We start from the raw sequence: 12,072 nt of genomic DNA, 5'->3' as shown, positions 1-12,072 counted from the left end.
TTAAATCTATAAAACCTGGCATGTTATGTTAAATAATAGTCAGAAAAATCTAAATCTAAAAAGAGATTGAACCTTTTATGCATATGTATACATCAGCTGCTGATAAAGTAAAATTAAATTCTGAAATTCTTAAAAACAATATAGAAGACTACTTTCAAAGTAAATACATATATAAATATCAGTTGTCACTCTATATCTCCCAATAATATGCCTTAGTAAAAATGCTTTGTTTTATGAACTAAGCTCTATAGCTTTCATTCTAAGGACAAAACATATAAGAGAGATACAGAAATAAACATTCCTCAAAAACATTCTGATGTTTCATATCTGATGGATTTTAACAATTTAATAAAAAAAATAAAAAAAGCATAATCAAGTATCAAGTAATCAGTGATGTATGGATATTTAAGTAAGCGTAAGTTGCTGCAGTCCAGTAAGTGTTCATCTTGAAATATTGCTAACAATATAAAAGTTATTCTTACATTTATAAAAATCAGCAAAGATTTCACTGCAAAAAGACGTGTACCACAACCTGGACGGGAACATTTTAAGGCCTTTTGCTAAAATAAATAAATAAAGGCAGGCAGAAGGCAGGTAGTAGATTGTATACAACAGGTTTACAAAGTTTTGGTAACTTACAGGATTTATAGGGTTAAAATAAAATACTTCAACTTTAAATGCTAATGTTGCTTTAACAACAAACAGTATACCACTAGGAGGTGCACAGCATTAGCATGCAGCATCAGGTAGTGAAGTGCATACCGGAGTTCCTCTTCCTGTTTTGGGGGCAGAAAAAAAAATAGACATAACTTACACATTTCTATCATAACTAAAGTAAGTAAAGTAAGTAAAATGTACTGTAAAAGTGTCCTTAAACTCTACAGTATTATTAGGCCAAAGAAACAATTTCTGTCCAGTCAAACTTTAATAAATGATTGCAATAATCAAGCGAAATACATAACACCACAGACAGTACCGAGTCTGAATATGTATTGAGTGTTTGTTGTGGGATCAGTATAGACTCCTTAATTCAAACTGTCTACCTACAGAACAATCCAAACTGTTACTTGTTTCTGAAATCCCAAAGGTCTCAGCCTCTGACAAATACTTATATAATGCATGCACTAAATCCAGCGTAATCAGTTTAGGAGGCTGCGAGTAAAAAGAATCTAAAACAACAGAAACATCAATACTGCCTCCATCTTGTTTGAGATAGCCTTGGGCCTCTCGTCACCCCTTGCACCCTGATATGGGACTGATGTTTTCTTCCTGATAGCAATCTCTGAACCACTTTGTGGTTAGAGTGTCTGTCGGCCATTTTTTTTTCTTTTTTTTTTGTTTCGGTACAAATCAGAGAGCTGTGATCATAGTTTTGTTTCACATTATGAGCACCATCAATAACCTTTAAATCTGACGTGATGTGTTTTTCACCCAGTGAAAAGGTTACTTTTACTGTAAATGCATTTAATTTAACCCTTTCATGCATGGTGTCTACTAAAGTGGACAGATATTTGGAAGCCATTTTGAACCATTTAGGTTGTAGCATCATGTCCCAACCATGAAGTGGTTGACCCCCAAAGTGCTGTTTACTATTCCATTTAATTGCTGTCTTTGTATCTATTTTTTTGGTTTTGAGAAATTGCATCATATATTCAAAAAGGCTAACTTTTTAAGCCTTCTTGTGTGTATCAATACCACTTGCTCTTAGTAAATGTTTTAAAAACATGTTTTTCTCAGTCAATGAGTTCTATTTAATCACGTTTAATACTGTTGATGCATGGTGTCCACTACAGTTCACATACATATCTGTAACTCCCTCAAAATAAATTATATTGGGGGAAAAATTACACTTCTTTAAAAATAAAAACAAACATTAAAAAAAAATATTACTTTGTGGTTTAATAGTTCATGCATGAAAGGATTAAAATATCAATTACGGCACATTTTGAATGAGAGCTTTAATGAGCATATGAAAACTTATAATCAATAAGGGGCTCCTTTTTAAATGCACAACATTTATGAAAACTGAGACCAAATTGGACAAATGGCCTCATTAGATGTGAGAGGGATCAGCGCTACAGGCTCTTAGTCAGCATGTTAGCAGATAAGATTCATTCTGCTAATTATGTTTGAATGAAGATATTAAAGCCAGTGATGCCAGATTGTACAATTACAGGCTGAGGAGAGCTATTCTTAAGCGCATTCTCACGTAAAAAAAAAAAAAAAAAAGATTGAGTTTGTTTTGGAATGGGTTTGCTGGTATCATAATTAGTCAAACCAGCCTACTTGTGAAACTGACAAAGTTTTCAACATTGACAACTACAAAATAAAAGCAGCAGATCAGCATATTAGAATGATTTCCGAAAGATCATGTGAAAATTCAGCTGTGCCATCACAGGAATAAATGACATTTTAAAATAGAAAAAAATAGAAAACTGTTATTTTAAATAGTAATAATATTTCACAATTTTGTTTTTACTGTCATTTTGTTTAAATAAATGCATAATATACTTCTTTCAAATACATTAAAAATCTTACTGTATCAGAATCACATTATATATAATATTTATCAGTATCAATATTTAATGCCATTATGTAATAATAGCTTTGATATTTTTCCACACAATTAATCCAGCCTATCATTATTTCTAAATTAATGTATTTCTTAAGAAGCTTTTCACTCCAAGTGTAATAAATATGATCAGTACACATTAAAAGAAAACATCAAAGTGAATATTATAACCAAAAATGCATTTTGTTTTAGATATTCTTTAACAGATGGAATGGCATATATGACTAAACCAAACACAAACTGCAGTATTTGTTCTTATATATTTATTGTAAATATTTGAACAATTGTGATGTCTTAAAGAACCATTTTAAAATGGAGGCATAAAGGAAAGAATTTATTACATCTTAAAAGTGAAATGTAAATGTCACTGCTGAAATTGTACATATACGGTACACTGATTGTAAACTAATAAATGGTGCTCAGTGGTGCCGTAAATCTGCCTGTAGAAACACTCACCCAGTCACAGGAAATAACGTTTTGTTGTGAGCTGCTGAGACAGATAAAAGGAGGTTGAGAAAGACACTGCAATAGTGTGTACCTGACAAAATTTTACATTTCCACATAACTAAACACAGCCTACATTTTGCTTTGTATTCTAGTCGAGCAATCCACTGAGCTCATAAGTATGTAATTACAATCAGCACATTACCAAATAGAGAGGAATCAAGTGTGTCATCACCTTCCACACGGGCTACGAGGACCAGAAAGACCTGAATGAGATCATATGCATTTAATACATATTAAGTGGTTTTAAACGATCCATGTTTTCAAATATAAGCAAACAATACATCTTAACATATTCATAAAACATATTCATAAAATGCTACCATAAATGTCCATTAAACAGTTTTAAAGATATCTGAATTTAATACAAAACAGTACACATATAAACATGTAATGTTAATAACCATGTTTGTTGGAACATTCTACGGTATCTTCGTGAGTGCATATGCTCTTTGTGCAGATTCAGCTGATTTTGCAACAACCTCAGGGCAGTTGTTTTCTAAAACCAGAAGCCAGACGTTATGTGGCATCCAGGCTTGGAGTGGCACTGTTATCATTGGCTAAAATTAAAATCTAGTATCTAGTATTTCTATTTATCTGTTAAAATAAAATAAAAACATTAAAACTTATTTTATGATTTATTTTGTTTAGCATTCCACATTTTCATTTAATTTAACAAAGTACTAAAATAACTTAAAAACATTTTAAAATAAATTATGAAATGAAAAAGTGCAACACAATTGCCAAAACTTTTACTAAAATTAAAATGAAAAAAAATAAAATTCATTCAAAATATTATCAAAAACTATAATAGTATATAAACGATAGACCACTAAAATAAAATTAATTGTCAATTTTTTTTTTTTTTAAAGAATTTAAAATATATAAATACAGGCTTCAAACTGCTAAATTAATGGTTATGTTTTTCATGTTTGAAAATGTAGATATTTGTAATAAAATTACATTTTAAAGAAACGCTGAATTGCATTTAAAACTTACTACCACGAATGTTACGTCCACATTCCACCACCAGAGGTCAATATGACTTAAATTCTGACCGTTTTCTGCAACTCTACTTGTGTACCACAATGCATGTAAGTTTCCTGTTGTTTGTTTGTGTTATCTGCATTTGTTTAAATGGCTATTAGTGTACAGATAATCACTTCTGAATGCAAAAGGTGGATTTAACAATCTCTTTTGAGATTAGCTGCAGATTATGCGTAAACAACTCATCAAAGGAAAACAGAGATAAGTATGAGAAAGATCATCAGAAAGATGGTCAGATGGGGTTTTTCTGCACCTCCTATCCTTTGCGCTGACAATAGACTCTCTGTGTGCTCATTACCTGATAATTCTACGCAGAAGTGACCGCCTGAGGAAATGTAACCTCGCAGTGACTTGCTTGCTAAACTGATACATCAAGGCTCTGGATATATAAACCTACCTTTTACCCAGTTCAAAGCCCTTTTTATAGAGGCCCAAAGGTATAGATGAAAGTAGTACAGCTTAAAAGTATAGCTTAAAATCATGACATTCTCTAAAACTAGAGCCCATTAACTCTGCAGGTCCTGACTTTTTAAAAAAAAACAGTTAATTTTATTATTTATGCTCTACAGTGCATTAAATGTAGCCTATATTTAAAATATTTTTTTTACAACTATATTATTAATTGTGTCTCTACATAATGCAGAAAGGTTTGTATAGACTGCATAAAAATGATGTGTCTGCACATCAAAAATAAGTCATGACGTTTCCAGTGCTGGAAGTAAAAATGTCCAATTTGACAACATCAGCCTCTAAATGCAAAGTTAACCTTCAAGGCTCAATCTTGAAATATTTCAAAATATCTGTGTGTAAAGGTCATATACACCATCTGTTTTACAGAATTACCATTTACTGTTGTTTTAAAGTTGCTAAATATAAAATGATTTGACAGTCAGGATAGTCGTGATGTGTTGAAGTTTGCACCAAATCATAATTAGAGAATGACAACCCATATTAGAGACCTATTAAAGAACGAATTTACAATCTATAATTAATAATTAGTATACTGATAATTGGTCCTGTCTTTAACATACAGTAAATGAATTTTACTGTAAATGTAGTTTTTTTCTTGATAAATTTTCTATAGAACACCTTCACTAAGTCCAAAACTAAATCTGTTATTCGTAAATGCTAATGAAACCTAAAGTTTCTTCTAGAGGCAACAGTTTGCCTTTTGCCAATGCCAAAATATTGGTAAAAGGTACATATTTTTTTGTGCTGCATAAACATCATTTTCACAAGTACAGCACCGTATTGCCTGTATACAGAGCTTTTACAAATTTAAGGTAGGCAGTTGGTCTTTATATTTTGTCACAATTAAAAATGTAATGTTTAATTTAATATTTAATTTAAAATTGTATTTTAATTGCATTAGTGTAGTCCTTATTGTGTCTTGCAGGATTTGGATAGAGGGGACTTTCTGCTGACTTGCACACTGATCAGCACAGGAAATTTTCGACCCTTCAGGTCCCGCCAACATTTCTAACCGCTGTGTAACCGCCTCTGAACTCCGTGCATGATAAACATTACAAGGTAAAACTGTAACCACATAAATAGTTAGTCCTTTCAAAAACAATCTGGGAAAATTGCATGGCTTTACACATGCAAACAGATTTCTTGAGTAAAATATATCCTAAAAAAATATTTTGAAAAATCAAATTGATCATTTCTAATTACACAACTGAAACACTGGAGTGTGGTCATATTTCTGTTCTCTCACCTGCCTTAAGGCGCGATTACATGTACCGTTGTTTCATTGCAAAATCCAATCATACTAAAAGCAATCTACCTGTTGTGGAATTACACTTAGGTGAAAGATTTCCTAATGCGGATTTCACAATGAGTCCAGGTTGGCCACATGGATTCACCACGTTGACCAAACAGACTGTCCTGTGAGCTGTGTTCATTCCTCACAACAGTTTCCCTCCGAATGTCCTGTTACCGCACCATTTTACAGTATTACATTTGTTGTGACAGAAAGCTATAAAACTAGACCATTCGTAGCCTGTCTTGTTCTTATATCTTTTAGATGAAAATAGTTCATTTAGTATAGAAAATGTGTGGTAGCCCTGTAAACACCAGGAAACCACAACAGCTATGAAGACTTCTCAAGTAGCTAAGTTCTGCACCTTTCACACTCTTATTCTTCAGTTTGTTGCACAGTTGAAATACAAAAATCTCACCAACCTTAGTGGTACATTTTTCTCACTTCTTTTTTTAACTCTGTGCATTTTGTTTTTTCTCTTAGTCTTGCTAAGAGGAACTGATTGGGCATATATGAGAAAACTGCTTAAACATTATTTATTCCCATGACAAAAGATCTCATGACAAACATTTGTCTCAGGATTCTCACATCAATTGCTGAGGAAAAACAGCTTCTTAGAAAGTAACTACACTCATGACCCAGTTAGCAATAAAGCAAGTACCTCTAACTATCTATATTGGCATGGTGGAAATAAAAACTCATTAATTCACATTTCAGAACTGGAAGTTTAAGAAAATACGCCTCTTTGTGATAAATTTAAATGTTTTAAGGAAACGGCGAGAGAGTGCCTGTTATTGCAGTTTGTGGTTTCTAAGCATGTGACATGCTAGGTTTTCTCTACTTTGCCCATCACTTGTGCACAGATGGCAAGCAGCACAGAGATGGCACCCTCTGATGTTACAGTGAGCTCCACAAGCGATGACTATACTCATTACATTTCAATGAATTTCACAGATGACTACGACTACTACACCCCTGTCGAGAGCGATTCAGTACTGCCCACGTCCAGTATCTACATTCCTGTGCTGTACTTCATCATGTTCTTCACTGGCTTCTTGGGGAACCTGTTTGTCATTGTGGTCATCGGCAAGCGGCATGAGAAAAACAGACGTCTTGTGGACACCTTCGTGATAAACCTGGCATTGGCCGACCTCGTGTTTGTCTTCACATTGCCACTGTGGGCCATTTCGGCCAGTGTTGACGAGTGGCCCTTCGGTGAGGCCATGTGCAAGATCAGCAGCTTCATCATTGCGGTCAACCGCTTTTCCAACATCTTCTTCCTCACCTGCATGAGTGTAGACCGATACCTGGCTGTGGTGCGTCTGATGGACTCTCAGTTTCTGCGAAGCAGCAACTGTGCGCAGATTACCTGTGGCGTTGTGTGGATCATTTCTTTCTTCCTGGGAATCCCATCATTGGTGTATCGTCGACTGACAGTCGATATGTTGTGTTCGGAGGATTCAAAATACTCTTTTGCGCAAGGAATGAATCTCCTGACCATATTTCTAACCTTCCTGCTCCCTGTACTGATTCTCTGCCTCTGTTATGGCTCAATTTTGGTTAACCTGCGGCGTCACTGTCACACCGCCCCAAACTCACGTGCAGAAGCCAGACGCCGACATTCTCTCAAGATCGTGTTTGCCATAATTGCGGCTTTTCTGATCTCTTGGCTACCATTCAATTTGTTTAAGACCATGCAGGTCATCTTACTGATGAGCACGGGAGATCTTAGCGGGGAAACAAAGGTGGTCATAGTTAATGGACTCATGCTGTCCTGCTGCCTGGCATTTCTCAACAGTTGTGTAAATCCAGCCATCTACTTCTTTTTGGATCAACATTTCAGGCGCAGAGCTTCGATTCTGTGTCTGCGCTGCCTGGGTCAGGGAGACATGCACCAGAGCTACATCTCTTCTAATTCTCTCTCTAATGGCACATCTGAGACTTATTCTGGAAATACCGGTACATCAACCCGTGGGCGGCTTTTTTCTCTTTCTCTAAAGGAGTGAAATTTCATAATGCTCTCTTATTTTTTCATAATGCTCTCTTTCTTGATCAGTGAAATGATCAAATAAAGTAGATATTAAGATCTTTAGTTTTAAGAATTTGCTAAAATGAGATATTAATTACTTTGAGCATTTAATATTAATATTGCATATATCTTAACTTTATTTGAGTAATGTTCTATACATTTGTATATTTAATTTCCTACATAAAAATAGATCATGTACGGGTGAACATCACTTGGTGTACAAGATTAATTATGTTTATAGTTATGTGCACACAGTAATATTTCATAATCTAGAAAACATCATTCATCTACTTGGTGACTGTATAGCAATTTAGTGACAGTCGTGAATATTCACAATTTATTAAGTTTGTCTTCCTAGATGCAACTTTAAAATAAATAGTTTCTTTTTTATGTTTACTTGTCTATGTATGTTAAGCAATTAAATAATGCACATATGTTTGCATTTATTTTCTATAATTTTTTGAGCAACGGTCTACATTTCTATATTTAATTTCCCAAGTAAAAATATATCATGTATTGGTGAACATATTACTTAGTGCACAAGATTAATTCAAATGAATTGCAAGCAATGAAAGCATTTATATAGGCTTACATATTTTGACAGTAATCTTTAGTAATCTCAAAAGTATCATCTACATTGTCATTATATAGTAATTTTGTGACAATCATGAATATTCACAATTTATTTTGTTTATACTATTCCTAGATACAGATTTCAAATAAATGCTTTCTTTCTTATATTTGCTTGTATATGTATGCTATGTAATAAAATTTCTTCCAGTTATCAAAGTCTCTTTCCGTTTTATTAAGAATATTGTAGCATAAACAAAAGACTTAAGTCATTGTATATGCAAACTCTTAAATTCAAATAGTTTTGAGAAATATTTTACTAACCTTTGTCTCTTAGTATACAGCAAAATCGCCTACCGTTCTTTGGAGTGTTTTATGATTTACCGTTACACTTCAAGATCATGGCACTGATCAGTCATCAGCACTACAATCACTGAACAAATGAGGATGGCAAACGGTCTCAGAACAAAGGTTTCATTTCATTCTAAAGAAATTTTCTCATGAGAAACTGAGTGGGCTACCATGAGACTTGAGAGTTCAATGGTTCACACTTGGTGGCATGGCACCACAGTTCCCCTTCAAATGAATCACACAGCAAGTTTTGAAACAAAATGGTTCTCGCATGCACGGCTCAAAAGGCAAACCTAGGTCACAGCTTTCATCTTTGAAAAAATGAGAGAATACTATTTTTGAAACGGTGTGAAAAAATGCAGGCAAAAAAAAAAACACTGTTAGTGGAAGAAATGCTACCAGCTACAAAAAAAAAAATCCATTGCCATGTGTTGCCTTCCACGGCAAAATAAATTATTAAATAAATACAATTTTAAAATGTTTATAATTGTATTTTCAACAATTCAAAAATGTCAAGAGTTAACAAGTCATTTAAAGAGTGAAGTGCCAGCCTCGTGATTCATTTGAGCGATTTGAGTGGGCCGGTTTTCCAAAAGTTCAGAGTTTCATAGTTTTCTTTGCGGTTTATGCTATGACACCTAGTCGTTAAACATATCACCCGATTTGAATACTGAAAGCTGAGGCAGACGTGGGCCGGTTTTGTAAAAGTTCAGAGTTTCATAGTTTTCTTTGCGGTTTATGCTATGACACCTAGTCGTTAAACAAAACCTGATTTCAGTACTGAAAGCTGTACATTCCATCTGCATAAAAAATCTTAGAATACAAATCATATTGAAAATATTAAATAAAATCATGCAGCAGTTCTCGAGTTTTGCTTCCTTTTCAAAACTAAATAATCAATTGAAACAAATACACTCTCGTAAACATGTTGTCCAGCCTCAGTTCAACTTAACAAAAGAATTAACTGACCTGGCTTCATTAACTTTACCTACTTGTTTTATTTGCCATCAACAAAAACAGCTGCCACATTACCACCGTATGTATTTTTCTAAGAAAAAATAGGTTATGAGCTATGCTTTACTTTTAGGTTCATGTTAAACAACTGACCTCACCAACCACAGTTTAAGTTGGCATAAGAACCCTGGTGAGAATGTTGTGTCACAAACATTCTCATGAGCGTGTTTCCCTTGCGCTGCAGTTAGCACGATGATAAACTCTTGTTTTGATTGTGAATCCACTTTCACACTTCGTTACTCTCTCCACAAATTCAAAAACACATCAAAGTGAATCTGTTAGTAACTGAAAGGCTGACATACAGTATGAGATAAGAATTTATTTTAATGTATGCCTTTTAGGATGATCAAAAACACGCTCACTGTTTCCCGTTGTTGAAAATGGCAAACTTACAATGATTAAAACATTTACAAAAGGCTAATAATATATATTATTTTTTATATGCATTTAATGCAACCAGTAGTACTTAATTCTAAATTGAAAACAAGGTATTACTTTATCTCAACGTTTAGTTTTTTTAACATTTTTCAAAGCTCTATGTGAAAAATTGCAGAAAGGTTCACCTAGATAAGATCATAGGAAATAAGAAAAAAGGTGTTAAGTTTTAAAGTCACTTTCTTCCACCAGTTCGGTCACATGATGCTTTGTGGCCTAAGTCTATACAAAGGCATTCATTTGTGTCCACAGAAACACAAAAATTTACTCCAGTCAGGAAACACATTTTCACAAGTGTTGACGAGGTCTAGGTGATATCACGTCCTTTTTACTCACTGTGGTTAATGTGCTGGCAAAACAGCTCTGTAGCACTTATAAGCTTATACTGGTTATTCACAAAAAAGTTATGTGTGTGTATTAGACATTTGTTCCCCATAATGTAGGGAATACCAGGACCACACACAGTGGTTATCAGACCACCGATCAGACTGAAATTCTACTTCATAATTTGCACCTTCACAAACTTTTCTGCCAGAATCTATGTGGCTGTGAATTATCATAGTAAAATTCAATCAAAGTTTACTGCATGCTTTGACTAGATCACACAGATCAAAAGACTTATAAATGAGTTCAGTCACTTGTCAGTAAATGTTTGTTTTTTTCCTCTTAGGTGAAACCACAAAGCATTATTGCAGGAAATATACTGACAAACCCATCTCAATTACACAGAACTGTTACTCCATTGATTAAAAAAAGGATCTAATGTGGTTTTAAATGTAGGCTACATTATGTTCTTAGTACAAATTAATTTTTTTTTCTGCAACACAGACTGAATACTGTAATTGCCTCATTAGGGCCCCACATTACCTTGCAGGTTAGTTGTAAACAATATTATTTTGTAAAGCTAGTAAGACAACTTTAACTTAGTTCTTCTGTTTATGCTTTTATATAAGCGAAAAAACTGGATTTTTTAATTGGTTCATCTTTTCTTTTTTTACGATCATTTTGTCAAACTACTACAAAACAGTGAAGAAACCTCAGCTCGTTGCTGGCATCTAGCGGTAGGTTTGTGGAAGCTGTGTGCTTATAAACGTCAACATTTTTGTCAATTATCAATCATAGGTAATTATTAATACTATTATTATATGACTGCAGTATTACGTGACTTTAGCATGACTTAATATTTTATTAACTTTTTGTATTTCAGAATGTTATGTTGAGATGGCAGCCGCTTCCTGCCGCTGATTTTTTTATCTGAACCCCTGCTGCGGTTTTCACACCCTACGGCTAACTTAATCACAGCGACCAATCATAACCTGCTTCAGTGCTTACCTCGCTTAATATTCATAGCGTTGCACAGAAACTTTCACAGGCTGTATATCCAGTCATGTGCGACGGAAACTGTTTTTTTCTGTTTGTTTTCCAGGAAATGCAAGACAACCGAAGCATGCACGTGGTGACATTTACCCAGAGGGACACCATGAAGCTGATGTTGGCAGGTTGCTCTCTTGTTCAATCAATATAATAAGGACGCTAACGCAGGATGTCTCGAAACATGTTTTTACTATCAAAGAATGAAACATGCCACTGTGTACGCATGGTTAACTTCAATTTTTTTATGACACTTTAGGTATTCGGCTCATGAAACAAGAAAACAGTGGAAAGTTATTCTATGTTTAACTACGCTTCGTCAAATCAATGAACATTTCTCTCTTTTCTGTGACTGGAGTGCATGCATTTAATGTGAGACCTAGGTGAAACCTTTCATGATATGTTAATAAAAAAGGC

General features: G+C 34.1%; 1 protein-coding gene across 1 annotated transcript; it reads left to right on the top strand.

Moving 5' to 3' along the window:
- Positions 1-6,748: 6,748 nt before the first annotated feature.
- On the top strand, positions 6,749-8,692 carry LOC306856779 (putative G-protein coupled receptor 25; the record flags this gene model as incomplete). The annotated part of the gene is made up of 1 exon (XM_079396247.1): positions 6,749-8,692. The coding sequence occupies one exon, from the start codon at positions 6,749-6,751 to the stop codon at positions 7,889-7,891; it is 1,143 nt and encodes a 380-aa protein (XP_079252373.1). The 3' UTR covers positions 7,892-8,692.
- Between the last annotated feature and the right edge of the window lie 3,380 nt (positions 8,693-12,072).

This window comes from Barbus barbus, assembly GCF_936440315.1.
Source record: "Barbus barbus genome assembly, chromosome: 37".
NCBI lineage: Eukaryota > Metazoa > Chordata > Actinopteri > Cypriniformes > Cyprinidae > Barbus > Barbus barbus.
Note: the sequence above shows the minus strand (reverse complement) of the source record. Positions and strands in the feature narration are given on the sequence as shown.